This window comes from Scylla paramamosain, unplaced genomic scaffold (genome assembly GCF_035594125.1).
Source record: "Scylla paramamosain isolate STU-SP2022 unplaced genomic scaffold, ASM3559412v1 Contig4, whole genome shotgun sequence".
In the NCBI taxonomy this organism is placed as follows: Eukaryota; Metazoa; Arthropoda; class Malacostraca; order Decapoda; family Portunidae; genus Scylla; species Scylla paramamosain.
The window spans coordinates 549,308-575,534 of record NW_026973669.1 but is presented as its reverse complement, the minus strand read 5'-3'; the positions used below and the strand labels follow the sequence as shown (position 1 = coordinate 575,534).

The 26,227-nt window shown below is 41.2% G+C and overlaps 1 protein-coding gene across 2 annotated transcripts in view; it reads right to left on the bottom strand.

Annotated features, from left to right (window-relative positions):
- The window catches only part of LOC135096409 (salivary glue protein Sgs-3-like), a 58,647-nt gene extending 38,670 nt beyond the window's left edge, over positions 1-19,977 (bottom strand). Inside the window, exons 1-2 of one of the 2 annotated variants that reach the window (XM_063997898.1) lie at positions 19,621-19,977; positions 13,526-19,314 (exon numbers count right to left, since the gene is read on the bottom strand). In XM_063997898.1, coding sequence (XP_063853968.1) covers positions 14,216-15,397 — 1,182 coding nt within the window. In that variant the 5' untranslated portion in view covers positions 15,398-19,314; positions 19,621-19,977 and the 3' untranslated portion in view covers positions 13,526-14,215. Of the gene's footprint in view, positions 1-13,525; positions 19,315-19,620 lie in introns of those variants that run through there. The other variant, XM_063997897.1, reaches the window with a different exon arrangement.
- Between the last annotated feature and the right edge of the window lie 6,250 nt (positions 19,978-26,227).

The window sequence follows — 26,227 nt, the reverse complement described above, 5'->3', positions numbered from 1 at the left end:
GCATGTAAGGTTAGCAACATAGTGACGTTAGGTTAACAAGATTCCTTACTTTGAAATGAAAGAAGGAACTGCACAAGAAAAGTTATATGGTAGCGCAGAAGAAAAATAGGTCTTGTTGTTATAGTAGTAGCAGAAGTAGTAAGTAGTAGTAATAGTAGTAGTAACAGTGGCAGAAGTAGCAAGTAGTAGTAGTAGTAGTAGTATACCTGTTATCACCTAACCTGGCGATACCCCCAAAATTGGCTCCACCCAAATGTTTCTGTGATTGGCAGGTGAGGTATAGCGAGATCAAACTCTCTCTCTCTCTCTCTCTCTCTCTCTCTCTCTCTCACACGCGTTGTGTAGTGGTTAACACGCTCGGCTTACAACCAAGAAGGCCCGGGTTCAAATCCCGGGCGCGGCGAGGCAAATGGGCGAGCCTCAATGTGTAGCCCCTGTTCACTTAGCAGCAAGTAGGTACGGGATGTAACCCGAGCGGTTGTGGCCTCGCTGTCCCGGTGTGTGGTGTGTGAGTGGTCTCAGTCCTACCCAAAGATCAGTCACTATGAGCTCTGAGCTCTTTCCGTAGGGTAACGGCTGGCTGGGTGACTAGCAAACGACCTACGGTCGTCTGCTAGTCACAAGGCTTTTTGTGATAAGCACACCATGTAATATATATAATGTTGTCTAAAAGACAACTCTCCTCCTTCACACAAAACTACAAGCACCTAATTAACACACACACCCTTCACTCAATATTTCAAAATTATCATGGCGACTCCTACACCAACCTCGGAGTCAACATCTAGGGAGGGGACTACAAAATTAATGTCCCCAGGTCGGACTGCCCTTCTTTGACTACTTAACTTCCAAAGTGGAGCACATTCTGAGTCTCTTCCCTTTTGCAGAGATCTCCATTTTTGGAGACTTCAATGTTAACCACCAGTTTTAGCTTTCCTCTCCCTTCACTGACCATCCTGGTGAACTAGCCTTCAACTTGGCTATCCTCCATGACTAGAGCAATTGGTGCAGCACCCTACTCGTATTCCTGACCGTCTTGGAGATACGCCCAACATTCTTGACCTTTTCCTGACCTCTAATCCTTCTGCTTATGTTGTCACCCTTTCTTCTCCGTTGGGTTCCTCCGATCACAATCTCATATCTCTATCTTGTCCTATCGCTCCAATCCCTCCTCAGGATCCCCCTAAGCGAAGGTGCCTCTGGCGTTATGCCTCTGCTAGTTGGGGGGACCTGAGGAGGTATTTTGCTGATTTTCCTTGGAATGACTACTGCTTCCGTGTCAGAGACCCGTCTTTGTGTGCCGAGCGCATAACAGAGATGATAGTGTCTCGGTTATAATGAACTCTGTGTGAACTTCGTGGCCGATAACTGGTGATATAGGAAGTATCAATATAAGAACAAAGTTACAATGGCTAAATCACTAAGTGAATTGAAAAAACTGCAGCGCACCCAGTTAACCCGGCTACCTAAGGAAGAACTTATAGATAGTATTTTGGCGACACCAGAGCCAGGGGAAAGCCAAGCTCAACTTCTGCAGCTGGTGAACAACCTGGTAAGCGAAGTAGCTGAGCTAAGAAAGGCAGTTACCGCACCTGACAGCATCATTAATAAGAGGTTTGAGACGCTACAGGCCCAGGTGGAGAAGCGAGGTGAGATCATAGCCAGACAACAAAGATATCTGGAGGCTATAGATCGAAAGGAGAGGGAGACGAATCTAGTAATAACTGGAGTGCCAGATGAGGACGAGGCCTTGGAGGGTGCAACATCAGAGCAGGATAAGCTAAGCAAGATCTGGACGGAGGTGGATGTGAGGGAGGCTGTCAAGTCACACCGGAGGTTGGGGATCAGGGGTGACAACCACAGACGTCGTGCTATACTGGTCACACTGGACAGTAAGGAGGCCAGGGACAAGGTGTTAAGTTAAACAAGGCAAGTAAGCTTAAACAAGCCAGTGGAGAGTTGAATAGGATCTACGTTAAGAAGGACGTCCACCCAAGCATCCGAGCAGAGTGGAGGAGGCTACGTGAGGCGGAGAGGAAGGAGAAGGAGCGTCCTGAGAACGCTGGCTCTGTAATACGACTGGATGCACGCGAGAGGAAGCTGTACAGGGATGAGTAGTGATCGACGCATGGAACCTGCAGTTTTTCTAGGTAGACCACAGCATGTAAGTTATTAAGATATTATCATGGAATGTGAACGGTGTCAAAACGAAATTAGAGAAGAAACATGTTCATGATTTACTTCAGAATTTTGATATAATTAGTTTAAATGAAGTCAAGACTCCGCTGGCAGTCTCATTTCCTGGTTATATATATCTTATAAGAGTTGTGTTCGGGGTTCATCCGAGCGTGGAGGTACAGTGTTATTAATCAAGAATTATTTATCTAACTCTATAGTAAGTGTAGATGTTGATATTGAGGAACAGGTGTGGGTTCAGTTACGACATGCACCTAAGTATTTATTTGGTTTTAGTTATGTACCCCCCGCGGACTCCCATTATTATTCACATGAGTCGTTTTCAATTCAAGAAAAAGGGAAAACTAGTGAAACGTGTAAAGAGTTTTGTATACTGGGGGATATGAACGCAAGATTTGGACAGTCTGTTCGTTCACTCCTGGACCAGGACGAGGTGCCAGGTATGGAAAACTTCTCGTACCCAGTGCTACCCGGTGATGTCCCACTTCCTAATGAAAATGCCTTTAAATATTATTATCAAGTGTGTGTAAAGAATCAGAGTTATTGGTGCTTAATAACTTAAATACACCAACGAATCACTTCATAAGCAAGAAAACGTATAAACAAGGATCTGAATGGATCTCAGAATTAGACACATGTATTCCGAGTCCCTCATGGTGAGCGGGGTGAGCAAGTCCTCCGTGATCCATAACGTTTCGTTACCTTCAGATCACGCCCCCATTAGTGTGACATTATCCCTGCCTGATGTAGATCTGGAGAGCTTGTACACTCGTGCTCACCATTTGGGAGATTACTCAATTCATAATGGGGTTTCTAGCGTGAGAAAAGTAACAAAGCCCATTAGATTTACAAATGTTGACGAAACGTTATTTCCGCATAACGTTCTGCTATTAGATGTCCCTATGATAATGAACAATATCAATGATGATATCAGTAATGTACAGTTTGTACATATATATTTACAGTTTACATACAACACCACTTAAGTACTGAGCCCAAGAGAACTGAATCTCAGCACAAGGATATGTAGTCTGTCTGTCACTGTTCTTGTCACCACAATAAAGTCACTTATACACTGTCACTTGCACTTATTTCCCTGCCTTATACACACAAGGTACACACTTGTAGGAAAGACTCGGGGTGTAGTCTTAGTGCAATTGTTCGTGGCAGATTTCACACACACTCAGGACACCGCGCACAGCGCACACCCAGCTAATCAGATCGGAGCTCTCCACTCAACTGCCCGGGGCAATGCGGCGTTCCTCAAGGTGCGGCGCTTGTGATCACGTGACATCGTAGGTTTTTTTTTTTTTTTTTTTTTTTTATGTAGGAAGGATACTGGCCAAGGGCAACAAAAATCTAATAAAAAAAAAAAGCCCACTGAAATGCCAGTCCCATAAAAGGATCAAAGCAGTGGTCAAAAATTGGTGGATATGTCTTGAAACCTCCCTCTTGAAGGAATTCAAGTCATAGGAAGGTGGAAATACAGAAGAAGGCAGGGAGTTCCAGAGTTTACCAGAGAAAGGGATGAATGATTGAGAATACTGGTTAACTCTTGCGTTAGAGAGGTGGACAGAATAGGGGTGAGAGAAAGAAGAAAGTCTTGTGCAGCGAGGCCGCGGAAGGAGGGGAGGCATGCAGTTAGCAAGATCAGAAGAGCAGTTGGCATGAAAATAGCGGTAGAAGACAGCTAGATATGCAACATTGCGGCGGTGAGAGAGGGGCTGAAGACAGTCAGTTAGAGGAGAGGAGTTGATGAGACGAAAAGCTTTTGATTCCACCCTGTCTAGAAGAGCAGTATGAGTGGAACCCCCCCCCCCAGACATGTGAAGCATACTCCATACATGGACGGATAAGGCCCTTGTACAGAGTTAGCAGCTGGGGGGGTGAGAAAAACTGGCGGAGACGTCTCAGAACACCTAACTTCATAGAAGCTGTTTTAGCTAGAGATGAGATGTGAAGTTTCCAGTTCAGATTATAAGTAAAGGACAGACCGAGGATGTTCAGTGTAGAAGAGGGGGACAGTTGAGTGTCATTGAAGAAGAGGGGATAGTTGTCTGGAAGATTGTGTCGAGTTGATAGATGGAGGAATTGAGTTTTTGAGGCATTAAACAATACCAAGTTTGCTCTGCCCCAATCAGAAATTTTAGAAAGATCAGAAGTCAGGCGTTCTGTGGCTTCCCTGCGTGATATGTTTACCTCCTGAAGGGTTGGACGTCTATGAAAAGACGTGGAAAAGTGCAGGGTGGTATCATCAGCATAGGAGTGGATAGGACAAGAAGTTTGGTTTAGAAGATCATTAATGAATAATAAGAAGAGAGTGGGTGACAGGACAGAACCCTGAGGAACACCACTGTTAATAGATTTAGGAGAAGAACAGTGACCGTCTACCACAGCAGCAATAGAACGGTTAGAAAGGAAACTTGAGATGAAGTTACAGAGAGAAGGATAGAAACCGTAGGAGGGTAGTTTTGAAATCAAAGCTTTGTGCCAGACTCTATCAAAGGCTTTTGATATGTCCAAGGCAACAGCAAAAGTTTCACCAAAGTCTCTAAAAGAGGATGACCAAGACTCAGTAAGGAAAGCCAGAAGATCACCAGTAGAGCGGCCTTGACGGAACCCATACTGGCGATCAGATAGAAGGTTGTGAAGTGATAGATGTTTAAGAATCTTCCTGTTGAGGATAGATTCAAAAACTTTAGATAAGCAGGAAATTAAAGCAATAGGACGGTAGTTTGAGGGATTAGAGCGGTCATCCTTTTTAGGAACAGGTTGAATGTAGGCAAACTTCCAGCAAGAAGGAAAGGTAGATGTTGACAGACAGAGCTGAAAGAGTTTGACTAGGCAAGGTGCAAGCACGGAGGCACAGTTTCGAAGAACAATAGGAGGGACCCCATCAGGTCCATAAGCCTTCCGAGGGTTTAGACCAGCGAGGGCATGGAAAACATCATTACGAAGAATTTTAATACGTGGCATGAAGTAGTCAGAGGGTGGAGGAGAGGGAGGAACAAGCCCAGAATCGTCCAAGGTAGAGTTTTTAGCAAAGGTTTGAGCAAAGAGTTCAGCTTTAGAAATAGATGTGATAGCAGTGGTGCCATCTGGTTGAAGTAGAGGAGGGAAAGAAGAAGAAGCAAAGTTATTGGAGATATTTTTGGCTAGATGCCAGAAATCACGAGGGGAGTTAGATCTTGAAAGGTTTTGACATTTTCTGTTAATGAAGGAGTTTTTGACTAGTTGGAGAACAGACTTGGCATGGTTCCGGGCAGAAATATAAAGTGCATGAGATTCTGGTGATGGAAGGCTTAAGTACCTTTTGTGGGCCACCTCTCTATCATGTATAGCACGAGAACAAGCTGTGTTAAACCAAGGTTTAGAAGGTTTAGGACGAGAAAAAGAGTGAGGAATGTACGCCTCCATGCCAGACACTATCACCTCTGTTATGCGCTCAGCACACAAAGACGGGTCTCTGACACGGAAGCAGTAGTCATTCCAAGGAAAATCAGCAAAATACCTCCTCAGGTCCCCCCAACTAGCAGAGGCAAAACGCCAGAGGCACCTTCGCTTGGGGGGATCCTGAGGAGGGATTGGAGTGATAGGACAAGATAAAGATATGAGATTGTGATCGGAGGAGCCCAACGGAGAAGAAAGGGTGACAGCATAAGCAGAAGGATTAGAGGTCAGGAAAAGGTCAAGAATGTTGGGCGTATCTCCAAGACGGTCAGGAATACGAGTAGGGTGTTGCACCAATTGCTCTAGGTCATGGAGGATAGCAAAGTTGTAGGCTAGTTCACCAGGATGGTCAGTGAAGGGAGAAGAAAGCCAAAGCTGGTGGTGAACATTGAAGTCTCCAAGAATGGAGATCTCTGCAAAAGGGAAGAGGGTCAGAATGTGCTCCACTTTGGAAGTTAAGTAGTCAAAGAATTTCTTATAGTCAGAGGAGTTAGGAGAGAGGTATACAGCACAGATAAATTTAGTATGAGAATGACTCTGTAGTCGTAGCCAGATGGTGGAAAACTCGAAAGATTCAAGAGCGTGGGCACGAGAGCAGGTTAAGTCATTGCGCACGTAAACGCAGCATCCAGCTTTGGATCGAAAATGAGGATAGAGAAAGTAGGAGGGAACAGAAAAGGGGCTACTGTCAGTTGCCTCAGACACCTGAGTTTCAGTGAGGAAAAGAAGATGAGGTTTAGAAGAGGAGAGGTGGTGTTCTACAGATTGAAAATTAGATCTTAGACCGCGAATGTTGCAGAAGTTAATGAAGAAAAAGTTGAGGGGGGTGTCAAGACACTTAGGGTCGTCGACGGAAAGGCAGTCCGACCTGGGGACATTTATGGTCCCCTCCCCAGATGGGGACTCTGAGGCTGGTGTAGGAGTCGCCATGATTTTAAAATTTTTGAGTGAAGGGTGTGTGTGTTATTAGGTGCTTGTAGTTTTGTGTGGAGGAAGAGAGTTGTCTTTAGAGGGCAGGCTGTGACTACCCCTTTGTGTTGTGAGACACAAAGGGAAACGTTCAGTGAGGTCACAGCTGGGTTTAATGATAAGTTCACAGCACCCCCTGAACAGTGCTTTAGACCTCACTGGGAGTAATTATCGTTTCGGCAGGTGTCTACTGCCTCCTCCTTGTAGGTGATAGATTTCACAGGATCATATTTCACATATGAGTTATTCTATCTAGCTATTGCCTATGCATATAGTTTAACATTTACAGTTATTAATTATTATTTTATATTGCATATAATAGCCATCCCTATCTTAATATTTACCAGTAAACTAGGAGAAGAAACAGTAATTAGACACTACTCCCAGCGGGCGTCAGAATAGGAAATTTCCACATATGCTTCGAGAAGGTTCGAATCTACAGTTACAATGGTTCCCTACACTATGTGCTAACAACGGTGCTATTATCGACAACAAGGGCAAATATGATGAGAAAGGTATCTTTGTTACAAGATTATTGTACAGAATATGGCATGAAAGTTAACCAATCCAAGACAAAGTTTTTTGTGATAAGCGGCAATGAGAGGGATCGTGAACCTTTGGTGGTGGACGACTTGGTGGTGGAACATTGTGACACATATGTGTATTTAGGGTCACCGTTTACCAGCGATGGTTCAACCACCTCTGCCGTCAAAGTCCATGCTAATAGTAAGATGTCACATGTGTTAAAGTTTGTGTCTTTCGTCACGAAAAATAATGATATTCCGTTTGTGATAAAGAAGCGTGTATTTGATGCAGCTCTCATGTCATCACTAATTTATGGTTGTGAATCTTGGATAGGAGCTGATCTGAAAACGATGGTGAAGTTGTACAATTGGTGTCTAAAAAGATTATTAGGAGTGAGAAAACTAACATGTAATGACATTTGCTAAGTGGAGTCAGGGTATCCACCTTTCAAGGACTTAATCAGGCACAGACAACACAAATTTTTATATAGTATGTGGCATGAGAGGTCAGGATATGATGATGATCCATTAGCCTTCACAATTAGGATAACAGTGAACTCTAACACTCCAACCAGTCGGACCGTCAGAGAGATGATCAACACGAATGTACCGGAGTTGAGCTTGGTAATGCAGAAATTAAAAGATGACATGGTAAACAGTAACTCCTCAAGACTCACAGCATATAAGGATATTAACCCAGATTTATTGGTACACCGTATATATACAGTGAAGCATGCAGTAAATGATATTCATAGAGTATCATTCACACAGTTTCGAGTAAGTGGGCATAGTTTAGCGTGTGAGACTGGCAGGTGGAATCAAAGAAACAGAGGTCGACTGGAGGTAAATGAGAGGCTGTGTGTGTGTGTGTGGAGGGTTACAAACAGAGAGACATGTAGTGCAGGATTGTCAGTTAACACAACAACTTAGGGATCAATACCAGTTCTCCACTTTAGAACAATTGTTTGGGGATCAGTTTACGCCAGAGATTATGTGTAAGATTGTTCATAACATTTTGACCATATATTAAAGAAGTAATAAATTATACTTGTATTTAATATGTTTCACACGATTGTGGGATTAGTGAGGATTTGATAATTATAGTAGTGCGTAGATGTCATGAATATGATTGTTTATATATATTTTATAAACAAGGGTCCTAAGAATAGATATTTCTCCAGTGTTTATGTTTAGCTCGTTTATTTTGTAATAATAGACTTCTAGTAACTAATAGATGATGGACTAGAGTTAGGAAGTGATAATAATTTAATATTATCTTGTAGATTATGTAATACTATTATGTACAATCCATTGGTATTATCTGTTTGCTGTGGTCAATAAGATATCTATCTATCTATCTATCTGGCATGGAGGCGTACATTCCTCACTCTTTTTCTCGACCTAAAGCTCCCAAACCTTTATTTAACACGGCCTGTTCTCGTGCTATACGTGATAGAGAGGTGGCCCACAAAAGGTACTTAAGCCTTCCATCACCAGAATCTCATGCACTTTATATTTCTGCCCGAAACCATGCCAAGTCTGTTCTCCAATTAGCCAAAAACTCCTTCATTAACAGAAAGTGTGAAAATCTTTCAAGATCTGACTCCCCTCATGACTTCTGGCATCTAGCCAAAATTATCTCCAATAACTTTGCTTCTTCTTCTTTCCCTCCTTTATTTAAACCAGATGGCACCACTGCTATCACATCTCTCTAAAGCTGAACTCTTCGCTCAGACGTTCGCCAAAAACTCTACCTTGGACGATTCAGGTTCCTCCCTCTCCTACACCCTCTCACTACTTCATGCTACCCATTTTCCATGCCCTTGCTGGCCTAAACCCTCGGAAGTCTTATGGACCTGATGGGGTCCCTCCTATTGTTGTCCGAAACTGTGCCTCCGTGCTTGCACCTTGCTTAGTCAAACTCTTTCAGCTCTGTCTGTCAACATCTACCTCTCCCTCTTGCTGGAAGACACCAATAACACCACCCCCAAAGGCACAAATGACGCCACACCACCACCGCAGCCTTAACCACAAAATGGCTGCGTCTCTGCCCTACGCTGCCCCTCAGCGTTACGTCACCGACACAACTTACCGACCGAATTTCAGCGGACAAGAGCTCTTGGTACCACAAATGACTCACCAACCTGATCTTGGATATCAGGGTCATACCGCCACATCACTAATACCTCCACACACACACTCCATCACCACACCACACCCGTATTTATCCCCTGAGAACGCCACCCTTTCAATCCCCTCAGAGCCTCTAGGCGCTCTGTCTTAAGAAGAATTTACCGATTTAGTACAAAAGCCAAACAGGTATCGCCTCTCCCCTCAACATATTCCACTTCAAATACACCTTTTCCCTTACATATACATACATATAAAGAACTTAAATTATGAAGAGAATAATACATGATATTAGTAAATAAGCGTTATACTAACTAATAACTGTTATAGGAATAAAGACATGTTCAGAAGGAAAACGGAACACGGGAGACACTAAGAAATCGTGTTCCTTTTCAGGGTAAACTCAGGCAATAACATGACACTCTGCATACGCCTAATCTTCGGGCACCAGTTGCAGTATATCGCTGAAGTATACACACCATAACAAAAGACTGAGGACACTGCCCTGAGGCACGCTAGCATTGACAGGGTGTTGGGAACACGAGTGACCGTTGACTACTGTGTGAAGGGTTCTGCCGTGAAGGTAGTCCTCTAGAACGTGCAGCAGTCCACCACACACGCCGAGGTCACTCCCTTGTGCCACTATCTGTCGAAGGCGCCAGCGATGTCCAAGGCGATGACAAACACCTCTCTCCTGCTGTCGATTGCGGTGCTACACTCCGCAGAGCTTAGGAGTAACCTGTCTGAACCCAAACTGCCTCGAATTGAGGAGGTGGTGGGCCTTTTTGATGTAAGAGCAGAGCCATCACATACTCCGTGTCGATGTGCAGGGTGTCCAGCCCTGCAGTGGTCAGCACTGGGATTCAGGGTGAAGTGCTGGTTGGGTCTGGAATACTCGTTTTGTTGGATAAGTGGGCCAATAATAAGTAGCTCTGCCTTGTCCCTTCCTCTTGTCACTATCTTACTGCTAGGTGTGGTGAGTGGGAAGGGATGGTGCTGTCAATGGCCAGGCCCTGCTGCTGCTTCAAGGTGTCTGTCTTATCATGGTGTGTGCTATTCTGTGTTATCATATTGTGTGCTATTCTGTGTGTTTTATATTTGTGTGCATATTATTCATTGATTATCTGTGCGATTCACATCCCTTATGAAAACACGCTCACAGTCTGCACTATCTACATCACTATCTGCCAAAATATCTACTGAAACCACTACCACAGCTCACATCACCTTCATTCACGAATCTCATAAAATTTTTTAGTGGGCTGGCACAGAAACTGTTCATCAGTTTATTTGGAGGATTGAGGAGGAATGTATTAGACGTTCAGCCACATTCGATAAGGAGAGAATATCCATTTTGAAATAACTTATCTGTCATGAGCCTTGGAGTCTTGCTGGCCTGTTTGTGAAATCTGATAAATTTGCTTCTCTCACTACCTTTGATGACTTCACCACTCACCTCAGACATCATTTCCAGAGTTATTCAAAGCTTGGAGCCACCCATTTTCTCCTCAAACTCTTAAAATCTATCGCTCACAAACTAATACTTACAAGGCAGAAAACATTGCTTCCTCTCTGAGCTCAGAATTGGTCACTCATCTTCAAGACTTCAATTAGTTTCCAGGTGACTCACTGTCAAAGGATGAGTTAAAAAAAAAAAAACTCATAGCTTATCTTTTGTTTACCATCTTCCTTGACGTTCCCAATTTCCAGGTCGCAAGTGACATCTCTTCCCAATACTGAGTCTGTTCAGTTACTTGATACTTCTTCACATGACTCTTTCATCTCACTTCATCACCCACCTCCTCGTTCTTCCTCTCCTACTACGTTAGACGTTACACTACTACTCCTACTACAGTAGAGATGTTACTCTCCTACTACAGTAGACGTTACACTAGATGTACATCCTCTTCTAGTTATCGATACACTCGACCGAAATCGAGATCAAGAAATGTAACTTGCACCCGTCGCAAGTTGTCTGGTCATGTTCTCGCGCAGTGTTCTTGATAGCTCAAGAAAACACTCATTCAATCCTGATGCATTCTGTTCCTTCCACAAAAGGGTAGGTAATTTCTTTCAAGACTGTAGGCATTATCCTGCACAGTCTCAGGCTGCTCAGCAAACATTGTCGGAAAACACTTCGCGCCCTTCTCTGGCCAGTGCATCATAACATCATTATCAATCCTCAAATCCTCACCTTCTTATGTACCTAAAAATCGAACAAAACACAAGGTATGCTTCGCTCGTCCTCCTAACTCAGCACTTCTTTTAACATTAGATATTCTGGATTATTCATTGGCATTGTCACAGATGTTACGTGTCACTCACTCTGCATCATACAAAGCTTTCTTTGAAACGGGTGCTACGGTTAACCTTATCAAGATGGATGTATTTAGGAGACACTCTTCCTCTTCTCAGAATCACAGCACTGCATTACCTCCTGATATTAATCTCAGTGTTATATCTGGGAAAATTACCTTACCTCACAGAAAAGTACTCTTATCAATGTCTTTATCACGGTCTTTATCTCAGGTCTCATCGGTAGAAGTGTGTTCTGCTTCCTTGATGACGTTATCATTGCATCAAAGGCTCTACAAGAGCATTTTCACACATTGTCTCTCGTTCTATCACGCTTTCCTGACTTGAAAATCAAAATCAGCAAATGATCGTTTTATAAACAGCAAATTAAATTCCTTGGCTATAAAGTCAACAGAGATGGTCTTCACACTTTAGATGACAAGGTAAATGCTGTGAAAAATTTCCCTATTCCTACTAATATCGATCAGATCTGGCAATTCATCGGTCTTGCTAGATTTCATCGACAGTTCATCAAAAACTTCAGTTTTACCGCTCAACCCTTCACTCATTTGCTCATGAAAAGCGTTACATTCATCTGGTTTGAAAAGGAACAAAATGCCTTTGATCTCAAAACTGCTTTGTGTCCTTGCTTTTCTTACTTTCGGGAAAGATTTACTCTTATACACTGAGGATTCAGGCTTTGGAATCGGTGCTGTTCTCATGTAAAAGGATTCCCTAGGTAAGCATAGCGATTAGCGTATGCTAACAGACTTCTCAATAAGGCAGAGCAAAAATATGACGTCACGAAGCGTGAAAGTCTCGCTGTGATCTGGGCGTTATATAATTTTCGTGAACTCACATTAGGCTATAAAATTCATGTCCACACTGTTCATTATGCTATCACAGAGACCTTCAAAGGCAATTTCACAGCTCAATTTGCTCGCTGGCATCTCACGATTCAAGACTTCATTCCTTTATTTCCATACATTCCCAGTAAGGCGAACTCAGTGGCCGATGCACCCTCACGGAATGTTGCCACTATCACAGCCATCACAGAGAATCCTGCCATGCCAACCATGGATGAAATAAAGAATCATCAACATTCAGACATTAAGCCTTCCATCACCAGAATCTCATGCACTTTATATTTCTGCCCGGAACCATGCCAAGTCTGTTCTCCAACTAGCCAAAAACTCCTTCATTAACAGAAAGTGTCAAAACCTTTCAAGATCTAACTCCCCTCGTGACTTCTGGCATCTAGCCCAAAATATCTCCAATAACTTTGCTTCTTCTTCTTTTCCTCCTTTATTTCAGCCAGATGGCACCACTGCTATCACATCTATTTCTAAAACTAAACTCTTTGCTCAAACCTTTGCTAAAAACTCTATCTTGAACGATTCAGGGCTTGTTCCTCCCTCTCCTCTACCCTCTCACTACTTCATGCTACCCATTAAAATTCTTCCCAGTGATGTTTTCCATGCCCTCGCTAGTCTAAACCCTCGGAAGGCTTATGGACCCGATGAGGTCCCTCCTATTGTTCTCCGAAACTGCCCCCGTGCTTGCACCTTGCCTAGTCAAACTCTTTCAGCTGTCTGTCTGTCAACATCTTTCCTTCTTGCTGGAAGTTTGCCTACATTCAGCCAGTTCCTAAAAAGGGTGACCGTTTTAATCCCTCAAACTACCGTCCTATTGCTTTAATTTCTTGCCTATCTCAAGTTTTTGAATCTATCCTCAACAGGAAGATTCTTAAACATCTATCACTTCACAACCTTCTATCTGGTCGCCAGTATGGGTTCTGTCAAGGCCGCTCCACTGGTGATCTTCTGGCTTCCTTACTGAGTCTTGGTCATCCTCTTTTAGAGATTTTGGTGAAACTTTTGCTGTTGCCTTGGACATATCAAAACCTTTTGATAGTCTGGCACAAAGCTTTTGTAGGACGAGAATAGCCGGGTTGAGCGTTGTCAAATGTTTAATTTCAACCTGTAAATTACATTACAATAAGACAGTTGTAAATGACAATGTGGTCCTGGCCAATACAATAAAAATAAAACTCACAATGATAATCTCATAACAGACCCAGTGCTGACCGAACCCCAATCATCACTCTATTAATGCTGGTAGTGATGAAAAATCCCCGAGAAGTAATGAAAATGTACCAGATCCCCGGATTAATATCTCTATACACACGTATGTAAATAGTCACACACTGAAAGGCATACATACTTCGGTGGCCCTATAGCACTCTCGTCCTAAGCCGTGCTGGACTGCCGCCTCAAATCTGCACTCGTTACCACCCGGAGTGTTACCATGCAGCGTAACACTACTGGTCCTGGGGATCCCAAAGCAGTCCTAGGCCCTTGCACCGGCTCCACACCGTGGGCACCTTACTCCACCACATCCAAACACACAAGAGACAAAGTCACCGTCACCTTGCCTACGAGCAGCACGGTAGCAGGGTGACCTATCCAAGGGGTGTGGAGCGGCAGGACTGGCTCAGGCCTGCCTGACTGGTATCACCGAGACGCTGCCACGTCAGCGAACGAACAATAGACACACTACATACGTGGAAACAACCCTTCCCAGAAATACAACAAACCCATAAATATCATTCATGATACACTCTCACCTCCAAAGAAAGATGCATATAACCTTTACAATTCTTCTACAGGAAGTAATACCACCAGTCTGTGAACAGATCTACACATTGTTTTATCCCTAACACCCTTATAGTCAGCACCATCTTTACATAATTTGTACCTTAACTGAACTTCTCTTACTTTGCCATCTCTGCCCTGCTCTACTTTAGTAACCTGAGCCAGTCTCCACTTGCCCCTGATGGGATTGGAGTCTTGGACAATCACTATATCTCCTGGTTTCATATTCCTCCTTTCCACATGCCATTTCTGTCTCACAAGCAGTGTAGGAAAATAATCCCGTTGCCACCTTTTCCAAAAGGAGCTTACTATACTTTGTATAAAATCCATTCTAACCTTTGAACCTACATCATTGCTAAGTATGCCAGGAGACACTCCCATGTTATTGTGTCCTAATAGCAAATCGTTTGGACATAAATATATTCCCAATTCAACATCATATCCTGGTTTAATGCCAATTGGTCTACTGTTCAACAGGTTAGCCACTTCATACACCACAGTCTGAAGTTCACTGAAAGTGAGAATGCCATCTCCTATGGATTTTGATATGCCATTCTTCACAAGTCTAATCAAGCTTTCACAAGCGCCATTCAACCATGGGGCATCACTGGACTTGTTGAATGACCACTGTATACCATTACTGTTTCCAAATCTGGATACGACATCTAAATCCAAATCTTTAGCTACCTCGCGTAGCTCCTTGTTAGCAGCAACCAGCTGTGTGCCATTGTCTGAATGAATGGTTTGTGGATAACCCCTGTTACTAACAAATCTCCTCAAACTACCCAAGAACGTCTCAGTGCTGTAGTTTTCAGTGATGTCCAGGTGCACTGCCCTTGAATCCAAGCAAGTGAAAATAATCCCAAAGCATTTCCCACGAACTCTGCGTCTAACAGCATCCTTTATAACAAACGGGCCAAACAAGTCAACAACAGTGTGGTAGAATGGAGGTGATGGCTTCATACGTTCAGTACTGACTTGGCCCATGCATTGATCCTCAATGTTTCTTTCAAATCTTCTACACATCACGCATTTTTTCTTTATTGATTTTAATATTCTCCTAGCTCCTGGGACCCAAAACCTTGACTGTAGCGTTGCTAGTGTGGAGTCTATTCCCCCATGATCAATCTGATGAATATATGTCATGTATAATTTTGTGAAAGCATGGGCAGAAGGCATTAATATGAATTTTTCTTGGTTCCAGTTATCTTTCAACCATTTTGCTATTCTCTGACACACCGTTATTACTCCATCCGAAAGAGTAGGTCACAGAGTTTTAAATCTCACTTTCCAATCACCAAAATCTAACTGTGCTGCCTTTATCCACAGACTTTCTGCCGACTTTAATTCTTCTACAGAGGGTTTAACAAAGAGTCCCTTGAATGATCTATCTTTAGCACATCTTATTAGTCTACTGGTAACCTTCAATAACTTCTGATAGCTGTTGAAATTTCCTAAATTTATGTCACTCAGTAATCCCTCCTTAGCTACACTAGTAAGAACTACAGCTTTCCTATCTGGCAATTCATGTTCACATCTTTGACCATTCGGCAAAGGGTGTATATAAAAACTCAGGACCTTTACACCACACAGATTCTTTATCTAGCACGCAAGGTTCATGAGGTTTTGTCACCAGATCAGCTGCACTGTGTTTAGATTCTAAACAAAACCAATCAGTAGTCATAGTTTTATCTTGAATTTCTTCTATTCTGGAGGCAACAAATGTTGTAAAACCATGAGACTCTTTCTGGATCTGCAAACGTACTATCATGGAGTCTACAATATGTATTACTACCTTGAACTGGTACCGAGATTCTGTTTCAATGCACTGACGCAACCTACAAGCCAAAACAGCACCACATAGCTCCATCCTTGGTATGGTTATCTGCCGAATAGGGGCGATACAATTCTTTGCTGCTAGAATGTTTACATCATAATCTCCAGTGCTTAAATCCCATCTCACATAAGCACAACATCCATATGCCACCATTAACCCATCTGAGAAAATAATCAGCATCGGCTGACCTACAGCATTTACAGGTTTCACACATCTTGGGAATGACAATTTCTCAGCATCATACAAACTTAAGAAAAAATCATGCCATGCCTTTACATTTTCCTCATCTAAAGGTTCATCCCAATCTATCAGCTTTCCCTTGTCTATTCTCTCCTCTTTCATGACTGAAGATCTCATCAATAATTTAGCCTTCAAAGTGACAGGAAGCAGAAATCCAAGAGGGTCATAAATGGATGCTACCTGTCTGAGAACCATTCTCCGTGTGAGGGTTTGTGGAAACTCGATCAAGCATTGATCTTTAGTCATTCCTGGAGACAGACGCACTCCCTTTCTTTTCCTAGAAAAATTGACAGACACAGTGAATACAAAATTATCCTGTGAAGGAAGCCATTTCAAACCTAACACCTTGGCATCGCTTACATTCAGTATGTTTGTGTTATTAGGACTGTGCCCATCCCCATTAGCAGTCCGATGGTTTATATGAAAATTACCTTCCCTTAACACAGTTTCAGTATCTGAGATCAGAGCAAGTGCCTCCGGAAACGTGTGAACAGATTTAATCACATCATCCTTATAGGTATTCTCCTTAATCAACTCGGCAACATGTGGAAATTTTTCTCTATTCGTCTCAGCTGTGTATCTCGAAGCCATAACCGCAATAGCGCCACTGGGACGATCGCCAAATGTTACTGAAGTTAACATAAAATGGTCAGGTTCTCTTGAAGTATTCATGCCTCTCCAAAGGAATCTATGAACGTGCTGATCAAACTCACTCATTCCTACTGAATGGTACATTTTACTAATATCACCCACAATACCCACAATCTCCTCCCTGAACCTCAGTAACACACCCATGATGCTGCTCAACATGTTTGGCCCCTTAGCCCAATACTCATTCAATCTGTGTCCGCAATACTGCGTGGATGAATCAAAAACATTTCTCAAGGGGGTGGAACCTGACTCTGGCTTCAAAATACTACCCTCCTACGGCTTCTATCCTTCTCTCTGTAACTTCATCTCAAGTTTTCTTTCTGACCGTTCTATTGCTGCTGTGGTAGACGGTCACTTTTCTTCTCCTAAATCTATTAACAGTGGTGTTCCACAGCGTTCTGTCCTGTCATCCACTCTCTTCCTATTATTCATTAATGATCTTCTAAACCGAACTTCTTGTCCAATCCACTCCTACGCCGATGATACCACCCTGCACTTTTCCATGTCTTTTCATAGACATCCAACCCTTCAGGAAGTAAATATTTCACTCAGGGAAGCCACAGAACTCTTGACTTCTGATCCTTCTAAAATTTCTGATTGGGGCAGAGCAAACTTGGTATTGTTCAATGCCTCAAAAATCAATTCCTCCATCTATGAACTCGACACAACCTTCCAGACAACTATCCCCTCTTCTTCAGTGACACTCAACTGTCCCTCTCTTCTACACTGAACATCCTCGGTCTGTCCTTTACTTATAATCTGAACTGGAAACTTCACATTTCATATCTAGCTAAAACAGCTTCTATGAAGTTAGGCGTTCTGAGACGTCTCCGCCAGTTTTTCTCATCCCCCCAGCTGGTAACTCTGTACAAGGGCCTTATCCGTCCATGTATGGAGTATGCTTCACATGTCTGGGGGGGGGGGGGTTCCACTCATACTGCTCTTCTAGACAAAATGAAATCAAAAGCTTTTCGTCTCATCAACTTCTCACCTCTAACTGACTGTCTTCGCTATCTTACAGGAGATTTGTAAAGGATTTCATAACAAGAAATGTAACATTGTCCCTCAATCGCCCAGTTCAACCGGCAAAGTAGAGCGTTGTAATATAGGTATCCTTGACGTTCTGCATTACATAACAAAAGCAAAACACTCATGGGATGAATGGCTTCCTCAGCCAGCCTGCTCTCTAAACTCAGCAGTTCACTTCACTATCAATGAGTCTCCCCATTTCGTGCTGTTTGGTATCAATAAGCGTCTTCCATATGAATTTCTTCACAGCGCGTCGACTGCTGTCTACAACATGGATGACTACATCAACTGTCGTCTCCGCGATTTTCAGTACACTCATAAGCTCATTCATCGCCTCACTGCATCGGAAACCGAGAGCAACAGAGTCATCCATCGAAGTCGGTGGTATCGTCTTTACCAGAGTTCACTATCGCAACTCTAAATTAAATCCATTATTCTCTGGACCACTTCATGTAATCGAATATTTCCATGGCCACAAAGCAAAAATTCTAGATCTCAAAACCTTAGTTGAAAAAATCGTCCATGTTGATTATTTGAAGCGTGTGAACAAAATGTTCGGTGATGAGTGTGCACATCAGTTAACACTTCATTTTGATTCAGCTGATCCTCAAAGCTCCTCAAGAGTAACCACACACACACACCTTCTTACAGACTGAAACTTCATTCCCACTCTAAGGTTTAACCATTCAGTTTCAATATCCCGTATATACGAGTATGTATATACTTCTCTTAATTATATGAGTTGTATATGTATTACATTCTGTTGTCATGTCTGTATATTATTATTAAGGTTATCATTTCCGTACTCTCTCTATGATGATGTCATTTATTATCTATTAACTGCACATATCTTATTGCTCTCAATTTTTTTTATTTTTTTTAATGTCACATGCGAGGACGCCTTTTTAGTGGGGATGGCAACTATCAGTCATGACAATTGCTATTATATATATTCATCATTCATATATTTCATTTCACGTGCGGTGTGTTTCATTATTCATATATTTCATACCATGTGCCCACGTGGCCAGTCATTCTGATCTATTTTTAACCTTTTCTTCTTTTAATCCTTACATTCTTTATTCTTTTATTCTTTATTAATTAACATTGAGAAGATTCTAGAACACATTCTAGAAAGACTAAGAATATTCTAGAGTACTGCTTGACAATGTAAAAGTAGGGGCTTGCAGCCAACCAATCAGTTCTGCTTTGGCTGCCTGAGAAGACATCACAAGATGTGAAATGACATCAAGAGGCTGCGATTATTCTTCAGTTGCATCCTCTTGCATATGTGGTCAATTCATCAAGACAAGACCAAAGAAGTTTTCTGTGACAGCATCTGGAAAAATGGTTTTATTTGGATATTTTTGTGCAATAAATAGTTCTAAAAGCCGCAAAAGCAAACTTTGACAGGAATAATGGACATTTTCTATTGTTTTGCACTGAAAAAAGTTTGAAAATAACACTTGCTTGTCAAAGACAAAAATTGTTTTACATAGTGTTATTGTCATATCCCCCTCCCCCCCATCATCAGGTAGGCCTTCTAGAACACATCCCCAGGCTCCGTCTCTAGAGGCGAAGATACAGGTGCTGGGACGGGGCTGCAGTACTTATTACAGGGGTCCGGGCTGGAACGAGGACTTACCAGGCTATTTCCGTACTGTCTGGCTGTTCACACACACTCACGGGAAGGGTGCAAGCAAATATTGGAGTTCTTTACTGCCTTATATTGACAGAAACCACACACGTGAAGTTCAAGGTCACGGGGGCAGGAGAGGGCACAAGGGGTGGACGCCACCTCTGTGCTGCACACAGTTTTACCCCTAAATTACAGGTCACAGACTTCCACCACAGTCACTGTCGCTTACTTCAGTCAGTGTCTCTCAGCACAGGTGTACACAGGGGTCGCACCTGCAGAAATAGGGCACAAAAGCATAGCAGAAGGCGGGACAAAGCGCTTGAGAGAGCTAGGCGTCACGGCGTCTCTGCCTCTCCTACACAACTCACCGCTCCCTAACATGGCCGCCCAGCCCGCCAGATTTAAACAGCTTAAACAAACATTTCCTTGGCCTCGTAACATTATTTTGTCGGTACATTGTGTTCCATGATGTGAAATATTATGAAGAGGCTTTGCTCAGCGGTATCTTTGGTGGGAAGTAAGCTTTTAGGGAAATTACTGAAAATGTATTATGTTGTTAAACTTATTACGTTAAGATAATTTAGTAGATATTTATTTCCTTATAAGTGCTTAATGTACATGTTTTTACTGTATATTTGCATGCGTATTTTGCCGTTTTTAAGTGGATAATTAACCTAAGCCTAGTCATAAGTATTTCATTTTTCTTCTATATTTTCAACAAGGTCTATATTTTTCTTCCAGTAATCTTGAGCTGCATTTATGAATAAATCCAACTATAACTAATGTGTAGTGTTGAAATGATCTAACACAACAAAGATATAGCAATACTACTTACCCATATACTTAGCAATACTACTTACCCATATACTTAGCAATACTACTTACCCATATACTTAGCAATACTACTTACCCATATACTTAGCAATACTACTTACCCATATACTTAGCAATACTACTTACTCATATACTTATATGTTCATTACTTTTTATGCAGGAAATTGGCTGACAGATGAGCATATAAACTATGCTCTGGCTCTTCTGAAAAGAAAAAAAAAAAAAAAAAAAAAAAAAAAAATTCCAGACATAAATGGGCTGAGAAACACTTTAGTCTTTCAGGTTTCAGCCAGAGGTGGTATGACTCCACTTATAGGTGAAGGTGTACAAATACTTCACATCGATGGAAATCACTGGGTGTGTGTGGGGTCACTGGGATGTAATTGGGGGAGATCAAAATTTATGATATTTTAATTCCTTCATCATCAAGTAAGTGTAAACCTAGTACAATCTGACACACACACACACACACACAATATATATATATATATATATATATATATATATATATATATATATATATATATATATATATATATATATATATATATATATATATATATATATATATATATATAATTTATTTATTATATAAGTTTATTTGTATACGTTTGTTTGTCCCCAGGCCAGGCCTTTATTTCCCGAGAAGTGCCTTAATATCTTCTCCAACTTTATATTAACTTCAGCAACTATTGCGATTTCAGATCTTACTTCCAATCTATGAAATATAACCTCAACTATCCTCACTGAAACCCAGCAATGTGAGGCTATTTACTGGCAGCATACTTGATTATTAGGTTCTACTTACTATAACCTGAGTCCCAAACCAAAGCTGACATTTGTGTTTTATATGCACCATAATTTAAATTTTTGTGCCTGTACTCTTGAATTTCAAAATTTCCCATAATTTGGATAAAATTTCACTTGTTCTACAAAAATAATGTGTGATGTATACCTAGCTCCATCAACTTATAAATTTATAAACTTATAAAATTCTTTGACTATTTGACTTACAAAGTGGAGCACATTCTTACCTGTTTCCCCTTTGCAGAAACCTTTATATTCAGAGATTTCAGTGTACACACCCAGCTTTAGTGATCTTCATACATTCCATACAGTTTCTCTAATCCTAAACCTCTTGGCTCAACTCAACTCTACCGCTCATGATTTGTAACACGTAGACAAAAATATCTCCAACAATATTTCTTTTTCATCTTTCCAATCTGTATTTCATCCTCATGGCTACATTGCTATGTTCTTACTCTCTAAAGCTTAACTCTTTTATCAGATCTTTGCTGACAAATCCACACTGGCTTATTCATAGCTTGTTCATGCTTCACTGCTCCTCTCTGACTATTTCATGTCTATTATAAAAATGTTTCATACTGATATATTCTATCACATCTCTGGTCGTTATCGTTGGACCTTGACTGTTTCAAGAAACTCAGTGGGTCATTCCTTTATTGAATCCTTCCAATATTATCTTGATATTTTTGGGAGGAACAGTGTATGCTTTATTTTATCATTATTTTTTTCTAATACTTGTTCTTTTCTGCTCTATATGTATTTATAGTACTTGTATTCCCATTATATCTATTAAAACATCTGCAAGTGCTACATATTAATTTTCATTGTCTTTCGAGAAGGTATGGTTCAAAAGATTGTCATGATTCTCTCTGTTACACACACACACACACACACACACACACACACACACACACGTTATAATTCTTTACATTTTGCAGAGACTCTTGTAAAGAACATCTCAGGGATTTTAAAATACAAGGGATCAACTTTGAGCTCAAAATCATCTGGAAAGGTTTTTAGATTCATCAGGGAACTAGTGACTGTGGAGTATTTGCTATCGCTGCAGCCACAGCCCTGTGCTATGGAACTGATCCCTCTTCATGTCTTTGGGACCAGAGACAAATGAGGAGGCACCTTATGGAGTACTTCCATAAGAAACATATGGTGCCTTTCCCATGAAAGACAAGATGAATAAAGGGGCAGAAGAACAAGTCCATTGAATTCTGTGATTTAACTTATGTCTGCCGTCAATCACATTTTGTTCCAGATGTGGATGTGCCAAGAGTGGAATCACAAGACAAGTGAAAATATTCCAGACAGTTTTTGACAACAAAGAGGCAGTGTTTGTTTGCTATTCTTGTTACATTTTACTTAACTAAATTTCCATTCTTCATTTCTTTCTCAGTTTCTACTGTTGTACAGTTCTCAGCATTGAATTAATTAACGTGGGGCTAGGCCAGTATGAGTTTTGCTTCACCCTTAAGAAGGATCTAAAATGACGCCAGTGCATTAAGCTGCCTATACAGATCTCATGGGGCAAAATAGCAATTAGGAAGAAGAAAAAAAAAAAAAAAAAGAAAACCATCCAAATAATAATAATGTAAAAAAAAAAAAAAATATTACCTAAAAGAACTGTCATGAATATGAAAATTTACTTTCTTCTTGACTACATAAATAAAACTTCGTATATAATTTTTTTCAATCAGTAAAATTTTTAGAAAAAATAAAATAAAATCAAACTATACCATGTGCCAAGAATGGAATCACAAGACATGTGAAAATATCCCAGACAGTTTTTGACAACAAAGAGGAAGTGTTTGTTTGCTCTTCCTGTTATTAAATTAGTTATTAAATTAGATTTTGATATATAGAAATGAAGGAGACGCACGCAGAGGAATATATCCCTTGGTTTACAAGGGAACTATAAAAGGTGTTCCCGGTAAAAAACAAAAAAAAAAAAAAAAAAAAAAACCATAACTAAATACTCTAGATTAAGGAGAAATATATCAGAACTAATAACATTATCTATTTAGAGAGAAATTCTTTGTTAATATTTAGATCCAAAATTTTTCTTAATAGACCATGTTAGATTTTGGGAGTAAGTGGAACTATTAGAGAAAATGATTATTCTGTGAGTATAGAAAGGGTATAAACTATTAGGGATATTGCAAAATAATGACTTAGAGAAGACTAGTTCCTGTGATGTACGGTGTCCCTATAGAAGGTTCGGTGCGCATTTTAGCGTCAGACGCTAACCTACCATCATCGTGACAGGTACGTTCGTCAGGGTTCCGAGATCCTGTGTTGTTAAACTTTGTTCATGTGAAAATAACCATTTTTGTTTATGATATATATATATATATATATATATATATATATATATATATATATATATATATATATATATATATATATATATATATATATATATATATATATATATATATATATATATATATATATATTTTTTTTTTTTATTTTTTTATTTTTTTGACTACCCAATCTAAGTCAAAAATTGAAAACTTGAAACCTCCCTCTCGAAGGAATTCAAGTCATAGGAAAGTGGAAGTACAGAAGCAGGCAGGGAGTTCCAGAGTTTACCAGAAAAAGGGATGAATGATTGAGAATACTGGTTAAACCTTGCATTAGAGAGGTGGAAAGAGGAGGGGTGAGAGAAAGAAGAAAATAGTGTACAGCGAGGCCACGGGAGGAGAGGAGGCATGCAGTTAGCAAGATCAGAAGAGCAGTTAGCATGAAAATAGCGGTAGAAGACAGCTAGAGATGCAACATTGCGGCGATGAGAAAGAGCCTGAAGACAGTCAGTTAGAGGAGAGTAGTTGATGAGACGAAAAGTTATTGATTCCACCCTGTCTAGAAGAGCGGTATGAGTGGAATCCCCCAAGACATGTGAATCATACTCCATACATGGACGGATAAGGCCCCTGTACAGAGTTAGCAGCTGGAGGTGGTGAGAAAAACTGGCGGAGACGTCTCAGAACACCTAACGTCATAGAAGCTGTTTTAGCTAGAGATGAGAGGTGAAGTTTCCAGTTCAGATTATAAGTAGAGGACAGACCGAGGATGTTCAGTGTAGAAGAGGGGGACAGTTGGATGTCACTGAAGAAGAGGGGATAGTTGTCTGGAAGGTTGTGTCGAGATGACAGATGGAGGAATTGAGTTTTTGAGGCATTGAACAATACCAAGTTTGCTCTGCCCCAATCAGAAATTTTAGAAAGATCAGAAGTCAGGTGTTCTGTGGCTTCCCTGCGTGAAATGTTTACCTCCTGAAGATTATAAGAAAAGGACACCGAGTATGTTCAGTGTAGAAGAGGGGAATTAAGTTTTTGAGGCATTGAACAATATCAAAGTTGCTCTGCCCCAATGATAAATTTTAGAGAGATCAGAAATGAGGCGTTCTGTGGCTTCCCTATGTGAACTGTTTACTTCCTGAAGGGTTGGACGTCTATGAAAAGACGTGGAAAAGTGCAGGGTGATATTATCAGTGTATAAGTGGATAGGACAAGAAGTTTGGTTTAGAAGATCGTTGATGAATAATAGGAAGAGAGCGGGTGACAGGACAGAACCCTGAGGAACACAACTGTTAATAGATTTAGAAGAATAGTGACCGTTTACCACAGCAGCAATAGAACTGTCAGAAGGGAAACTTGAGTAGAAGTTACTGAGTGTAGGACACAAGCCGTAAGAGGGTAGCTTCGAAATCAAAGCTTTGTGCCAGAGACTCTATCAAAAGCATTTGATATGTCTAAGGCAACAGCAAAAGTTTCAGCAAAATTTCTAAAAGAGGATGACCAAGACTCAGTAAGGAAAGCCAGAAGATCACCAGTAGAGCGGCCTTGAGGGAACCCATACTGGTGATCAGATAGAAAGTTGTGAAGTGATAGATGTTTAAGAATCTTCATGTTGAGGATAAACTAAAATCCATTAGATAGGCAGGAAATTAAAGCAATAAGACGGTAGTTTAAGGGATTAGAACGGTCACCCTTTTTAGGGACAGGCTGAATGTAGGCACACTTCCAGCAAGAAGGAGAGGTAGACGTTGATAGACAGAGTTGAAAGAGTTTGACTAGGCAAGGTGCAAGCACAGAGGCGCAGTTTCGGAGAACAATAGGAGGGACCTCATCAGATCCATAAGCCTTTCGAAGGTTTAGGCCAGCAAGGGCATGGAAAAATTCATTGTGAAAAATTCTAAAAGGAAGCATGAAGTAGTCAGAGGGTTGAGGAAAGGGAGGAACAAGCCCTGAATCGTCCAGTATAGAGTTTTTAAAAAAGGTTTGAGCGAAGAGTTCAGCTTTAGAGATAGATGTGATATCAGTAGTGCCATCTGGTTGAAATAAAGGAGGGAACGAAGAAGCAAAGTTACTGGAGATGTTTTTCACTAGATACCAGAAGTCATGAGGGGAGTTAGATCTTGAAAGATTTTGACACTTTGTATTAATGAGGGAGTTTTTGGCTAGTTGAAGAGCAGACTAGGCATGGTTCCGGGCAGAAATATAAAGTGCATGAAACTCTGGTGATGGAAGGCTCAAATACCTTCTGTGGGTCACCTCTCTATCATGTATAGCACGAGAGTAGGCTGTGTTAAATAAACTAAGGCTTGGAAGATTTGGATCGAGAAAAAGTGAGGAATGTACGCCTCCATGCCAGACACTATCACCTTTGTTATGCGCTCGGCACACAGAGACGGGTCTCTGACACGGAAGCAGTAGTCATTCCAAGGAAAATCAGCAAAATACCTCCTCAGGTCCCTTCAATTAGCAGATGCAAAACGCCAGAGGCACCTCCGCTTGGGGGGATCCTGAGGAAGGATTGGAGCGATAAGACAAGATACAGATATGAGATTGTGACTGGAGGAGCCCAACAGAGAAGGGAGTGTAACAGAATAAGCATAAGGATTAGAAGCTAGGAAAAGGTTAAGAATGTTGGGCGTATCTCCAAGACGGTCAGGAATATG